Here is a 16,439-nt window from a genome sequence, read left to right as displayed (position 1 = left end):
CCACCCACACAGACAGTGTGGTGAAGAAGGTGCAACAGCGCCTGTTCAACCAACCTCAGGAGGCTGAAGAAATTTGGCTCGTCACCTAAAACCCTCACAAACTTTTACAGATGCACAATTGAGAGCGTCCTGTCGGGCTGTATCACCGCCTGGTACTGCAACTGCACCGCCCACAACTGCAGGGCTCTCCAGAGGGTGGTGCTGTCTGCACAATGCATCACCGGGGGCAAACTACCTGTCCTCCAGGACACCTACAGCACCCGATGTCACAGGAAGGCCAAAAAGATCAAAAGGAGAACAGCCACCCGAGCCACTGCCTGTTCACCCCGCTACGATCCAGAAGGCGAGGTCAGATCAGGTGCATCAAAGAGAGACTGAAAAATAGCTTCTATCTCAAGGCCATGCGACTGCTAAACAGCCATCACTAACAAAGAGAGGCTGCTGCCTACATACAGACTTGAAATCATTGGCCACTTTAATAAATGGATCACTAGTCACTTTAATAATGCCACTTTAATAATGTTTACATATCTTTGATAATTCATCTCATATGTATATACTTTATTTTATACCATCTATTGCATCTTACCTATGCCGCTCTGTCATTGCTCATCCATATATTTATATGTATATATTCTTATTCCATTCCTTTACTTAGATTTGTGTGTATAGTTGTGGTGAAATTGTTAGATATTACTTGCAAGATATTGCTGCACTGTCGGAACTAGAAGCACAAGTATTTCGCTACACTCTCAATAACATCTGCTAACCATGTGTATGTGACCAATAACATTCGATTTGATTTGATTTTGAAATAAGATTCCCCTAGTCTATTGGATGTTGTATAAAACGATGTAATTTATCCCCATTTATTTTCTTGATTTTAGGGCAACAGAGTTGGACCTGAGCTGTCTACAGTGAAATCATAGGGGAAAACATTGCTAGAAAGGAAGATCTGTAAGATAGTTCATCTCTTCAACATAGTTCATTCATTCACAGTTTATTTTGTTGTCCTATTTATATCTGTAATCTACTGGACATCTGCAACACATTCAGATAACCCTAATGAGTTTCTGTAACTTTTTCATCCAACATTTGTATGAACATTTTATTCGTTTTCATTGAAAATAATGAATTGTTCATTTCCACCCTACATGTACAGGTATCGGCCCCAAAACAGGAAACACCAACATAAAGTGTCTTAATTGGGTGTTGGGCCACCACGAGCCACCAGAACTGCTGGCATAGATTCTACAAGTGTCTGGAACTCTACTGGAGGGATGCGACTCCATTCTTCCACAAAAATTCCATAATTTGGTGTTTTGTTGATGGGGGTGGAAAACGCTGTCTCAGACGCAGATCCAGAAACTCCAGTAGGTGTTCAAATGGGTTGAGATCTGTAGATAAAGATGGCCATGGCATATGGTTTACATAGTTTTCATGCTCATCAAACCATTCAGTGACCACTCGAGCCTTGTGGATGGGGGCATAGTGATGGTATTCAAAATAATGGCCAAAATAATTCTAAATGAGCGTTCTCTTAGGGAATGTCTGTTTTTTTTTTGTTCCGGTTTTTGTACAGTGTGTCTGGGTTTCTTGTCACTGTGGTCTACAGGGCACAGTAGTACAGAGCAGAATCTGTCACTTCAGCAGAGGACATCTCCAGGTCCACATGGGTTCTCTCATCATTCAGTTTAACAGACAGTCGTGGGTATGGAGGAGTAGCATGCACTACAGAGGGGTTTGAGGACACTCCAGTGAGGAGGAGGAAGATGGGAGATGATCCAGGGTACTGTTGATACCACTGGAGAGTACTAGCAGAGGAGTAGTTACAGGACAGATTTATGACATCACCCTCCAACCCAAACACCTTATCTGTTGTTGGAGTGATGTCATTCCCATGACTGACACCTGGAAAACAGTTATGGAAACAGCAATTATTATCAGGAAATGTTCATAAAATTCAAATCACTATTCAGTCAAGTGTATTCAAAATTGACTAAATATCCTTCACAGTACTGTGACTCCAGTCTTCAGTAACTACTGTACATTCACAGTGATTGGAAATGAAGAGTAGCATCAAACTCAGCCACTAGTGCTAATATTAAAAATGATCCTAGTAACATGCTGGTAAGTTTTATTTAACACAGTGAAAAGAGTGAAAACAAGTAGAGTTATGACAGAATGACTCCCCTGGTTTCTCACTGTCAGCTATAAAAGGCATTTCCTTTCCTCTGCCTCAATTATATAACACCTGCCCTTCACTTAAAAAATGTATTTGTAAAGGGGCTGTATGTCCTGTTGTCACAGTGGGCCTCAGAACACAGTAGTACACAGCATAGTCAGACAGCTGCAACCTGGTGTCATGACGTTGGCCTGTTGGGGGAGGTTTATGACCCCCATAAATACCTTTCCCCTTTTTCCTCTCTCTACTCTACCGATGTGACTATTGAAAATCCCTTTGATAACATAGAGAGTCTGGGAACATCAAAAGGTGGGAAACAGAACACTATTTTGGTAATCCAACCAGTTGAACATATGCGTTGGTACTTAACCTCTTTGAATATGAATATGATCTCAGATCAGTTGTTGTCTGAGACATTACTACTAATGACAGGATGACATAAACTGTATCTTGGAAAGTCGACACATTCTAGTTATCAGATTCACATGGAATTGTTGTGCAATTTAAATGTTTAAATATGAAACTATTTGTGAAAAGATTAAATGTAATTTTAGCTTCTTAAATGAGAGACCGGTTTGTCATAGAGGCCACGCCCAAGTGAACAGACTTTGGTTGTAAACTATGAAACACGCCGTTCTTTCACTACTATATAAAGGACGTGAGGATGATGGTCCTACGTTAAAAGGGCTCAGATAATAACCTAACGAAATTAGCATTGTGTTCAATGTGAAGGTGACGATTGACACGCCGAAAGGATGAATTTCGACTATACCAGCCAGAATATAGCACGAGCTTAAAAGTATGGCAACTTGGTATGAACTTTGAACTCTTATTCACTCCGAAGTGATACCTCCTAGCCGGTGTGTTATCAGCAGCCGCTGTAAACGTGGGCTAGGAGAGGACGGACAGAGTATACATTCTACCACGCTCCAGTTCACCACTAGACATTCTTCAGAGGACAAGAGATCCATGCTGGACAAACCGGCCGTCTATCTACGACCAATCTACCGAAGCGCAGCTCAGAGTAAATATTTATTGCGTTTTCCTTTTTCAAATGGGCGGTTATTTAGAATGCATAAGATTCTGTATTTACAATAGCATAGCTTCTCCCTTGGTTACTCAGTCTTCCCGCTCTTTCATTCAAAACCCAACCCCCTTTCTTTGTGTAACCAGCCGTCATATCTGTTCCGTCCGCTAGGGACGTTTTCCTTTATGACATAATTTGTAATCAATGTATGATCCATTTGGGGTAGATGTAATTCTGTATGATTATTTACGTATTTAGTAAATAAATAATTAAACCACATTTTGTATTGCTGATTCAACTTGTTAGCCAGGGTTCGTGAAGATAACCAAGAATTTACAACTTTCAGATGAGACTGAATAAAGTGATGATTAAATATTGACTGCTACTGATGTAAAAGATTACTAGGTCTTTATTTGGAAGATAACAGCTCTATAAACATTTTTTCGTGGTGCCCCGACTTTCTAGTTAATTACATTTACCTGATTAGCTTAATCAGGTAATATTAATTACAGAGAAAGTATTTTATAGAATAGCATGTCATATCACATAATCCGGCATAGCCAAAGACACGACACTGGATAGTCAAGGGGACTGATTGTGTCTTGGTATTTAGACTTGCATTGAATCTCTCCTTGAACCCTGCAACATCGTCTCCAGATCCAAAAGAATAACATCTCAGTATATTTTGGAAGTAATTTGCTTCTTGTTTGTACCAATATAGATATGCATTAGTAGCACTGGTGTTATATTGACAACTCTTTGTTACCAGTCCTCCTTCAGTAGTAATTACACCTATTGGTTGCTGTTGAACATGGTCTCCTGTACACTCTGGAAGACAAAAAAAGATAAAGTGAGTGATAATGAAATATTAAAAATTAAATTGAGATAGATGATGATTATATAAACCAATGAGAGGAAAGGTTCCATCATACTGAAGCAGAATACAACAAGAACCAGCCAGATGATCAGACAGAGTACCATGGTTATACAGAACACACTGAGAGTGACTGTGAGTTACAGTAAGAGGTAGAGATCCTCTCTCTCTCTTCCATGTCCATCTCAGCCTGTATATCACCATCAACTGACATAAATCACGAAGGAGCCTGTTCAGAGACAGGGAAGATTGTAAAGAAATGTATGGGTCAATATTACCTTGTCAGTATAGTGAGAAGCTTACGTCTAGCTCACATAAAATGAAAAGTAGCCTAAAGCAATTTTTAATGACATAAATGTACCATGAAGTGAGTATGATAAACATATTTTTTTGGTATGTTGTGAACACGTACAGGTATTCTTTTACAGTTAATGTACAAACACTTGTGTAGCCATAGAATAAATAATTCAGATCTACTTAAAGTATATTGAAATGCATATTGTGCTTTCGTCCCAAATTTTCAGTGTTACTGAATGTTTCTATGGACACATGAAACATATAGTTTTTGTAAGATGGCAGTATATCCTGTTGTCACAGTGGGCCTCAGAGCACAGTAGTACACAGCAGAGTCAGACAGCTGCACCCTCTGGATCGTCAAGGGGACTGACTTTGCTGTGACGTTCAGACGGGCATGAAATCTCTCCTTGAACTCAGTAGCGGTTTCCCCAGCTCCAAACGTATCCCTTCTCAGCATAAACATAGGGTTGCTATTTGTTTGTTGTTTGTACCAGAAGAGATATGGTGATTGAGAAGTTGTATCAAATAGACAAGTGAGTTTTATTGGTTGTCCTTCTACGACCATTACATCTTTTGTTGGCTGTATTACATTCTCTTCTGCTCTGCACCCTGAAAAGAAAGAGAAATATATCTTCACAACATATAATAATAATGTATATAAATAAAATGAACAAGTGCACAGAAAGAGACAGATGAACAGAGTGATGTTATACCAAAGCAGCATGCAGCCAGAACATGCAGGATCAGCCAATTTCTCATGACTAGTCAGTCAGTTTGAAGTGGAAAAGGTAAGGAGCAGAACAATGCTGATCTATCTATCACAGAGCTTTGACACCCTCTGTCCTACTGTTGATGCTTCATGTTGTTCTGTATTACATGCAGTAGTAGACCATGGGGAGGTGTCTGTCTGTATGGCATCCTCTGATTCAGGGGTGTGAGTGCTTTGTTAGGTTGCCCCCTTCAGGTTGACTTTCATACTAGACCACTAGGCAGTGAGAATTGTGAGGAGGAGTAACTACAAACAACAATATTGTTGTGCTTTGTCAAATTACCAAGTGCTTTTCCGACCGATATAAAAACGATTGAAGACTACTGATTGAAGAGTGAAGATGACATCTCTCTCACAATTAACATTTTGGCCACTAGATGGCAGCAGTGTGTGTGTGCAAAGGAAAAAATTGATTCAGTGAAGCATTGCAATACTGCACAGTATTTGCCAAAATTTGCCAAATTAGTACTATAGAGAACATACAAAAATGATATGGTAATACAAATTGTAAGTTTACACACTCCCAGTAATGTCTTACATGATGGATCATTAGCTTATACACTAACTTTCACACATCTAGATGGCCGTGTGGGGTGGGTGTGGAGCCAGAGACAGCAGGGGTTCAAATTGTAGAACCCGGTTCCTACATTTGAATATAAAAATGTATTTTATCAAACAAAACTATTCTAAATGTTATCTCTGGGTATCCTCAGGATGCCAAATCAGAGCATGATTACCGAATGAAAGAGATGATTTACCTTCAGAGGTGAATGTATCAAACCAGAAGCCGTGATGAAAGTTTTTTGTTGGTGTGCACTCTCCTCAAACAATAGCATGGTATTTGTTCACTGTAACAGCTACTGTAAATTTTTACAGTGCAGTTAGATTAAACAGTAGGTACTCAGGTGCATGGTTAGGGTATTGTTGGTACCAGTAAAGGTAGCTGATACTGCTGCTTGTTTCATATGTCCAGCTCAGAGACACTGATGATCCCTCAGTGGGGGTGTACTCCTCCTTGTCAGGAGTCACACAATCTCCACATACCATTCCTGCAGAGGAAAAATAGGTAATAAAGCTGAACTTCTTAATGTATAGGGGGCAGTATTTTCACGGCCGGATGAAAAACCTACCCAAATTAAACTGGTTACTACTCTTGCCCAGAAACGAGAATATGCATATTATTAGTAGATTTGGATAGAAAACACTCTGAAGTTTCTAAAACTGTTTGAATGGTGTCTGTGAGTATAACAGAACTCATATGGCAGGCAGAAACCTGAGAAAATTCCAAGCAGGAAGAGGCCTGTGTGAGAATTTGTAGTTCTCCTTTTGCTTCTCTATCGAAACTACAGGATCTGTGGGGTTACGTGACACTTTCTAAGGCTTCCATTGGCTCTTTAAAGCCTTCAGAAACCGGATTGAGGCGTCTCCTATCTCTGGGCAGAGTATGGTAGCTCAGTTTGTCAGTGGTCTGCCTGGTCACTAAGAGATTGGAAATGCGCGTTTACGAGACCATGGCATTTTTTATTTTCCTCTTTGAATGAATACAGCATTGTCTGGTTGGAATATTATCGCTATTTTACGAGAAAAATACCATGAAAATTGATTTTAAACAGCGTTTGACATGCTTCTAAGTACGGTAATGGAACATTTAGATTTTTTTGGTCTCGATATGCGCTCGCGCGTTACCCTTTGGATAGTCACCGGAACACATAAACAAAACTGAGGTATTTTGACATAACTATGGATTATTTGGAACAAAAACAACATTTCTTGTGGAAGTAGCAGTCCTGGGAGTGCATTCTGACGAAGAACAGCAAAGGTAATACAATTTTTCTAATACTAATTCTGAGTTTAGTGTGCGCCGAACTTGGCGGGTGTCAAATTAGCTAGCCGTGATGGCTGAGCTATGTAATCAGAATATTGCAAAATGTGCTTTCGCCGAAAAGCTATTTGAAAATCTGACATAGCGATTGCATAAAGGAGTTCTGTATCTATAATTCTTAAAATAATTGTTATGTATTTTGTCAACATTTATCATGAGTAATTTTATAAATTCACCAGAAGTTTTTGCTGGGAATGCATGTTCTGAACATCACACGCCAATGTAAAAAGCTGTTTTTGAATATAAATATGAACTTGATTGAACAAAACATACATGTATTGTATAACATAATGTCTTAGGAGTGTCATCTGATGAAGATCATCAAAGGTTAGTGCTGCATTTAGCTGTGTTTTGGGTTTTTGTGACATATATGCTTGCTTGGAAAATGGCTGTGTGGTTATTTGTGTCTATGTACTCTCCTAACATAATCTAATGTTTTGCTTTCGCTGTAAAGCCTTTTTCAAATCAGACAATGTGGTTAGATTAACGAGAGTTTTATCTTTCAAATGGTGTAAAATAGTCGCATTTTTGAAATATTGAAATGATTGCATTTTTGAGGTTTTTGTATTTCGCGCCACGCTCTTCCACTGGCTGTTGAATAGAGTGGGACGCTAACGTCCCACCTAGCCCAGACAGGTTAACCAACGTTTGACATGCTTCTAAGAATGGTAATGGAACATTTTGACTTTTCGTCTCTGGTACCGCGCTCGTGCGTTATGCCTTTGGATAGTGCTCTGAACGCACGAACAAAACGGAAGGTATTTGGACATTAAATATGGATTATTTTGAACTAAAACAACATTTCTTGTGGAAGTAGCAGTCCTGGGAGTGCATTCTGACGAAGATCAGCAAAGGTAAGAGAATATTTATAATACTAATTCTGAGTTTAGGTGACCCCGAACTTGGCGGGTGTCTGTATAGCTTGCTGTGATGGCGAGCTATGTACTCAGAATATTGAAAAATGTGCTTTCTCCGTAAAGCTATTTTAAAATCTGACACAGCGGTTGCATCCAGGAGTAGTCTATCTATAATTCTTAAAAAAATTGTTCTATATTTTGTCAACGTTTATGATGAGTATTTTTGTAAATTGATGTGCACATTCACCGGACGTTTTGGTGGGAATACATTTTCTGAACATCACGCGCCAATGTAAAATGCTGTTTTTGGATATAAATATGAACTTTATCGAACAAAACATACATGTATTGTGTAACATGATGTCCTAGGAGTGTCATCTGATGAAGATCGTCAAAGGTTAGGGGTTCATTTAGCTGTGTTTTGGGTTTTTGTGACATATATCCTTGCTTGGAAAATGGCTGTGTGGTTATTTTTGTCTATGTACTCTCCTAACATAATCTAATGTTTTGCTTTCGCTGTAAAGCCTTTTTGAAATCGGACAATGTGGTTGGATTAAGGAGAGGTGTATCTTTAAAATGGTATAAAATAGTTGTATGTTTGAGAAATTTGAATTATGACATTTTGTTGTTTTGAATTTGCCGCCCTGATATTTCACTGGCTGTGTGAAATAGCGTCCCACATAGCCCATGGAAGTTAGAACACATGCTTATTTTTCACATTTAAATGACTTCCCCCTAATCAAAAGAGGTTTTATGACCAATACCATAATTGAATAATCTGATTATAAGGATGCAAGGAGTTCAAATGTTTAGGTATTGTTTACCTGTAGTCATAATCAGAATGATCAATACACTGATTCATTTCTCCATCTTCAGACTGATGTTTGCATGCATTCACTCTCCTTGAAATGGTCTTCTGTGTGCCACTGTGTGAGGTGTACAGCCCTGCAAACGTCGCACCCAACCCAGAAGTAAGGCTAGCATTTTTCAACACTAATGCCTAGGATACACTCATTTTTGTAGGGGGCCTGTATATCCTGTTGTCACAGTGGGCCTCAGAGCACAGTAGTACACAGCAGAGTCAGAGAGCTGTAACCGCTGGATCGTCAAAGGGACTGATTTTGATTCTGATTTAAATGTAGTTAAATTGAGATGGGCATCGAATCTCCTCTGGAATTCAATGGCATTATCTGATCCAAAAGTCACCCGTTTCAGCATAAACTTTGGGAAGTCATTAGCTCTCTGCTTGTACCAGAACAGGTATGGATTTCTATCTACAGTATCAAATTGACAGCCCAGTGTGACCTGTTCTCCCTCAGTAGGTATCACATCTCCTGGTGGCTGAATGACTGTTTCTTCTCCTCTGCATTCTGGAAAATAATGTAATACACATTTGTATTAGGGGAGAAAATAATCAAGCAACATGATTGAGGGAATAAAAACGCATTAAATTAATACTGATAGTATTGTACTGAAATGTATATTTACAAATAAAAGGGTTGGAGAAAAAGCAGTAAGCAAATAAATAAATGAATAGTTATCATGGTAAATGATAGCTATCATACCACAACAAAATGCAGCAAGGATTAGAAGTATCTTCTGCCAAGATTCCATGTCAACTGTGAGATGGATTGGTAAGGAGAGAGCAAACACACTCGTACAGTACATGTCAAGAGCTTTTGAAACCACTTCTTTAACTCTGCCTTATGAAGCATTGAGGAGGAGCTTCCACTAGGCTCTCTAAGAGTCTTATATCACACAATCAAATTGTTTTTGGAAGGGGACTGTATATCCTGTTGTCACAGTGGACATCAGAGCACAGTAGTAGCTGTACCTTCTGGATCATCAAGGGAACTGATTTGGTGAAGGAATTGAGATGGGCATTAAGGGATCGGACACTTTTTTTCAATTTTCACTTAAAATTACATACCCAAATCTAACTGCCTGTAGATCAGGACCTGAAGCAAGGATATGCATATTATTGATACCATTTGAAAGGAAACACTTTGAAATGTGTGGACATGTGAAATTAATGTAGGAGAATATAACACATTAGATCTGGTAAAAGATAACACAATGAATAAAACATGCGTTTTTATTTATAACAAAATATATACAGTTGAAGTCAGAAGTTTACATACACTTAGGTCGGAGTCATTAAAACTCATTTTCAACCACTCCACACATTTCTTGTTAACAAACTATAGTTTTGGCAAATCGGTTAGGACATCTACTTTGTGCATGACGCAAGTAATTTTTCCAACAACTGTTTACAGACATATTATTTCACTTATAAATTCACTGTATCACAATTCCAGTGGGTCAGAAAATTGACTGTGCCTTTAAACAGCTTGGAAAATTCCAGAAAATTATGTAATGGCTTTAAAAGCTTCTGATAGGCTAATTGACATCCTTTGAGTCAATTGGAGGTGTACCTGTGGATATATTTCAAGGCCTACCTTCAAACTCAGTGCCTCTTTGCTTGACATCATGTGAAAATCAAAGGAAATCAGCAAAGACCTCAGAAAAGAATTGTAGACCTCCACAAGTCTGGCTCATCCTTGGGAGCAATTTCCAATGCATGAAGGTACCACGTTCATCTGTACAGACAATAGTATGCAGGTTTAAACACCATGGGACCATGCAGCCATCATTCCGTTTAGGAAGGAGACGCGTTCTGTCTCCTAGAGATGAATGTACTTTGGTGCGAATCAATCCCAGAACAACAGCAAAGGACCTTGTGAAGATGCTGGAGGAAACAGGTACAAAACGATCTATATCCACAGTAAAACAGGTCCTATATCAACATAACCTGAAAGGCCGCTCAGCAAGGAAGAAGCCACTGCTCCAAAACTGCCATAAAAAAGCCAGACTATGGAATGCAACTGCACATGGAGAAATGTCCTCTGGTCTGATGAAACAAAAATAGAACTGTTTGGCCATAATGACCATCGTTATGTTTGGAGGGAAAAGGGGGATGCTTGCAAGTCGAAGATCACCATCCCAACCGTGAAGCACGGGGGTGGCAGCATCATGTTGTGGGGGTGCTTTGCTGCAGGAGGGACTGGTGCACTTCACAAAATAGATGGCGTCATGAGGAAGGAAAATGATGTGGATATATTGAAGCAACATCTCAAGACATCAGTTAGAAGGTTAAAGCTTAGTCGCAAATGGGTATTCCAAATGGACAATGACACCAAGCATACTTCCAAAGTTGTGGCAAAATGGCTTAAGGACAACAAAGTCAAGGTATTGGAGTGGCCATCACAAAGCCCTGACCTCAAACCTATAGAGAATTTGTGGGCAGAACTGAAAAGGCATGTGCGAGCAAGGAGGCCTACAAACCTGACTCAGTTACACCAGCTCTGTCAGGAGGAATGGGCCAAAATTCACACAAATTATTGTGGAAAGCTTGTGGAAGGCTACCCGAAACGTTTGACCCAAGTTAAACAATTTAAAGGCAATGCTACCAAATACTAATTGAGTGTATGTAAACTTATGACCCACTGGGAATGTGATGAAAGAAGTAAAAGCTGAAATAAATAATTCTCTCTACTATTATTCTAACATTTCACATTCTTAGAATAAAGTGGTGATCCTAACTGACCTAAGACAGGGAATTTTTACTAGGATTAAATATCAGGAATTGTGAAAAAATGAAATGAAAAGTACTTGGCTAAGGTGCATGTAAATTTACGACTTCAACTGTATATATCCCTCATCTTTGAAATGCAAGAGAAAGGCCACAGTGTATTATTCCAGTTTAGGCGCAATTTAGATTTTGGCACAATTTAGGTTTTGGCACTAGATGTCAGCAGTGTATGTGCAAGTTTTAGACTGATCCAATGAACCATTGTATTTCTGTTCAAAATATTGTATGAAGTCTGCACAATTGTGCCTAATTGGTTAATATATATATTTTGATGTACATAACTGTGCACTCTCCTCAAACAATAGCATTGTATTTTTTCACTGTAATAGCTCCTGTGAATTGGACAGTGCAGTTAGACTAATAATAATTTTGTAATGAACACAAGGGAGACAGAGAGCTGGTTTCAAGCGCAGAGCGCAGCAAGTGTTTAATGAAAGGCACCATAGGAGGAGGAAGATAGCTAGGTCCAGGGCCGGGCCGAAGGTCATATACGGTAGGTCCAAAAATGGCAACAGTACAGGCAGGGAATAGGGGAAAGGCGTCGTGAGTGAGGCAGGTAAAAGCTCTGAAAAAGTGTGTCTCAAAACAAACAATATCTCACAGTGATGGGGTGCAAGGAACTGAACTAAATTGTGTGGGATGATGACATGCAGGTGTGTGAACAGGTGATAATAATTCCGGTGATTGGAATCTGGAGAGTGAGCTGGAAAGTGAGATGAGTGTGAGTTTGACGTAGATGTTACAAATTTAAGCTTTCTGCCCATATAAGATACGTCTATGTCCTTGGAAATGTTCTTGTTACATACAACCTCTTGCTAATCACATTATCGCACGTTAGCTCAACGATCACGTAGAGGTTAAATCTCCACTTGAATCTATCATCAATACCCCCTGGTCCAATTACATCCTTCTGCAAAACATATTCAGGGTAATCATTTGTGGATTTAATGTACCAGAAGATGGAGCTGATTAACTGGTGTTATATTTATATCTTAGAGACACATCTTCTCCTTCATAAGAAGCCACTTCTCTCTTCGACTGATTAACTAACTCTGTCTGCTCTGCTGCACTCTGGAAACAAAGAAGAATGCCATGGGTTCTATATGACATTTTTGTGGAAAATGTGTTAGTCACATCATATCTAATTGATCTTTGGATGGTTCTTCATGGTCTGTGTAGTCAGATCTTTGAAAAAGTTAATTTTAAGTTAACATTTTTTTTTAGGAAGTTCTATCTGCATAAACACATTTCAACTTGGTTCTATAAGGTTCTATCTGCAATCCAATCACAAGCCTGAGCAAATACAGACAGACCAATCAGAACACGTATTTGCCATCTCTCTCTAAGTATGGTCTAAGCTGATCTAGCCAGCAATAATGGCATGCAAGCAAAAATAACAACACTGTCAGAAGTCTTAAAATAAATGATGTTGTCACATCGGTGTTCAGTAATGATAGTCATTTGTCTTTCCTAATGTATTTGATGAGGTGTTACCACTCTATCTTGGTAAAATGTGTTATTCTATTATTTATGTATTCAAATAGGTACAGTTTTCTTAAAAACTGAACATGTCTAATTCTGAAGACCAAGATTGACAAACTGACTTATGAATGTCTCAGGATTTTGATACTCTGCACTTTAGGTACATTTAAGGTGATAATATTAATGGGTTATGAAAGAACAATTAATTGCAAAACAGTACTGAGTTCTCGAATGTGAAAAGTCTTAAAGTCCCATTGTCACAACATGTCAGGATTCCAGTGACATCAGGGTATGAGAAAAAGATAGTGAGAGCCGTATCCTACCAAAGATAAGTGCAGCAAGAACAACAGAGGTCCACAGCCAATGTCCCATAATTATCATAGGATTCACAGAGCAAGACACCCTGATGTTACAATACAGAAATGGGTGTGCTATCTTGGTTCCTGTCTTTGTAGCAGCACAGACCTAGACCATGCAGCACAGCACAGAGGGAATGTTCAAATACTGTAAACAAGTCATTTTAGAGTAGAAAGCAACACTTACTTGATAATGTGGCCCTCTTGTGGTTGATGCTGGTTGATGCTTACTCTATTCACAATACTGAATATTGCTTTTTCTAAATTCATCTAAGTAGGCCAACTGTAAAAATAAAGCAATGGTCTATTTTCTAATCTATGCGATATTGTAATGGAATTTTAATGTCTCTTACATCTACATTTACAACCTGGTCTCAGAGCATTTCGTATTATCCTGTAAGTAAATCCAACCACTCCATTTAGTATGATTTGTTACATTTCGTATATATTGTGTACTAATATTATGTACTAATTTGTGGATGTCTATCATCCATTTTGAAGATATGTTAAGAATGACAATTTGTATAATATGCTACGAATTTGCTAAACGTACAATACGTTACGAATTTGCGAAATGTATGATATGTTATGAATTCCAATTTGTTGTGGCTGAAGTTAGCTATGTGACTAGGTGGCTAACATTAACGTTAGCATTAGGAGTTAGGTTAAAGGGTTAAGGTTAGGATTAGGGGAAGGGTTAGTTAAAAGGGTTAAGGATTTGCCTTAATAAGTAACTTTCTGTCTTATGTAACCTTAACAAACATAAAATGTCATGCTAATTTCAGTGTCCCAGATTCAAATGTACTATTATACGTCTAGTCTATGAGACTAGGCTGACATTTAGAGCTGAATTGGAAGAGGTAGCTTTATTGGCTTTAATTAAAAAATGACTTACTCTACAATCATCATCATCATCATCATCACTATGATTATCATCATCTGCTACCACTAGTCTTGGTAGTATCAGGGAGGTAGTGAGAATGTTACTGTGTACATTTTAAAGTGGTGCTGTATACTGTACAGACAGGTGTACTGTCATTGTGTAGCTCAGTATGTTTTTGTAAAGGGGTTGTATCTCCTGTTGTCACAGTGGGCTTCAGAGCACAGTAGTACACAGCAGAGTCAGACAGCTGCACCCTCTGGATCATCAAGGGGACTGATTTGGAGTTGGCATCTAGATCAGCGTGAAATCTCTCCTTGAAGTCAGCAGCATTGTCCCCAGTTACAAATTTTTGCCGCATAAGTATATACTTGGGGTAGTCGTTTGCTCCCTGTTTGTACCAGAATAGATATGGACTTGGATCGTCTGTTTCATAATGACAGGCAAGTGTTATTTGTCCTCCTTCAGTAGCCGTCTCAACTCCTTTTGTCTGTAACACTCTGTCTCCTCTGCATTCTGGAGAGAAATTATATACGTTGAAAAAGAAAGGCTGTTTGATGATTTAAACCCATTAAATCATTAGAAGCATATAGAGTGAGCAACTTTCTCTATTTTACATGATAATAGAAAGGTATCATTTAAGCAATGGCTAGTAAGCAAATATATATAGTTTTTTTATCATACCACAACAAAATGCAGTAAGGATCAAAATATTCTTCAGCCAAGATTCCATGTCTGCTGTGAGATGGGTAGGTAAGGAGAGAGCAAACACACTCGACTCGCATGTGTCACCACTTCTTTAACTCTGCCTTAGGAAGCATTGAGGAGGAGCTTCCACTAGGCTCTCTAAGAGCGTTATATCATACTATCAAATTGTTTTTGTAAGGGGGCTGTATATTCTGTTGTCACAGCACAGTAGTACACAGCAGAGTCTGACAGCTGTAACCTCTGGATCATCAAGGGGACGGATTTAAATGTAGTTATATTGAGATGGGCATCGAATCTCCCATGGAATTCAATGGCATTATTTGATCCAAAAGTCGCATATACTTTGGGAAGGTGTTAGCTCCCTTTTTGTACCAGAACAGATTTAGATTCGTATCCAACTGAGTCTCAAATTGACAGTCCAGTGTGACCTGTTCTCCCTCAGTAGCGATCACATCTCCTGGTGACTGAGGCTTCTCCTCTGCATTCCGGAAAATAATGTAATACACATTTGTATTAGGGAGAAAATAATCCAGCAACATGATTGAGGAAATAAAAAAGAATGAATTTCATACTGTTAGTATTGTACTGATAAATATATGTTTGATAAAAGAAAGGATTGGAGCAAAGGCATTAAATGAATACGGAAAATAATATTGTCGTACCTTGACAACATGTAGAAAGATTCAGTACATTTCTCAGCAAAGAGTCCATGCCTACTGTGAGATAGGTAGGCAAGGAGAGAGCAAACTTGTGTCATAGGTTCGTGAAACCACTTCTTTAACTCTACCTTAGGAATCATTGAGAAGGAGCTTACACCAGGCTGTCTAAGAGACTAACTGTTAATCACACTATCAAATCGTTTTTGTAAGGGGGCTGTATATCCTGTTGTCACAGTGGGCCTAAGAGCACAGTAGTACACAGCTGAGTCAGATGGTTGCAACCGTTGGATCGTCAAGGGGACAGATGTTGAGTCTTTATCTAGATAGGCATCAAATCTCTCCTCAAAGCCAGTGGCATTTATACTTCCTAAAGAAAAACGTCCCAACATAAACTTTGGGAAGTCATTTGCTTCATACTTGTACCAGAACAGGACACATTAGCAGTAACTGACACATTAGCAGTAACAGTCCAGTGTGACCTGTCCTCCCTCAGTAATGGTCACATCTCCTGGTGGCTGAGTGACTGAGTGACTGGGTCTCCTGGTGGCTGAGTGACTGTGTCTTCACCTGCATTCTGGAAAAGGACACACATTAGTATTAGGGGAGAGGGGAGTTAAGCAACATGATATAGGGAATTAAAATGTATAAAATTAATAGTAGTTGTAGAAAATGTAAACATATGTCCCGTCTGGCTCAGTTGGTAGAGCATGGTGTTTGCAATGCCAGGGTTGTGGGGTCGATTCCCACGGGGGACCAGTATTGAAAAAAAAAAAATAATAATGTATGAAATGTATGCATTCACTACTGTAAG

The 16,439-nt window shown here is 39.0% G+C and overlaps 1 protein-coding gene across 1 annotated transcript; it reads right to left on the bottom strand.

Annotated features, from left to right (window-relative positions):
• Positions 1–1,609: 1,609 nt before the first annotated feature.
• On the bottom strand, positions 1,610–9,505 carry LOC106569058 (uncharacterized). The gene is made up of 4 exons (XM_045693663.1): positions 9,457–9,505; positions 8,920–9,261; positions 4,636–4,992; positions 1,610–1,911 (listed from the first exon to the last, which is right to left on the bottom strand). Exons 1-4 carry the CDS (start codon positions 9,503–9,505, stop codon positions 1,610–1,612), a joined length of 1,050 nt encoding a protein of 349 aa, XP_045549619.1.
• Positions 9,506–16,439: the final 6,934 nt, after the last annotated feature.

The sequence above is a fragment of the Salmo salar genome, chromosome ssa14 (assembly GCF_905237065.1).
Source record: "Salmo salar chromosome ssa14, Ssal_v3.1, whole genome shotgun sequence".
Lineage (NCBI taxonomy): Eukaryota > Metazoa > Chordata > Actinopteri > Salmoniformes > Salmonidae > Salmo > Salmo salar.
The sequence above is the reverse complement of the archived record's forward strand: the minus strand, read 5'-3'. Positions and strand labels throughout refer to the sequence as shown.

What these genes read in the sequence shown, in the direction of transcription:
- LOC106569058 (XM_045693663.1), bottom strand. Translation starts at nt 9,505, where the DNA reads ATGGAATCTTGGCAGAAGATACTTCTAATCCTTGCTGCATTTTGTTGT. An exon ending in CCTTGCTGCATTTTGTTGTG is followed by an intron (nt 9,262 to 9,456) that starts GTATGATAGCTA and finishes ATTATTTTCCAG; the next exon opens with AATGCAGAGGAGAAGAAACA. An exon ending in TGTGACAACAGGATATACAG is followed by an intron (nt 4,993 to 8,919) that starts GCCCCCTACAAA and finishes CTTTCTTTTCAG; the next exon opens with GGTGCAGAGCAGAAGAGAAT.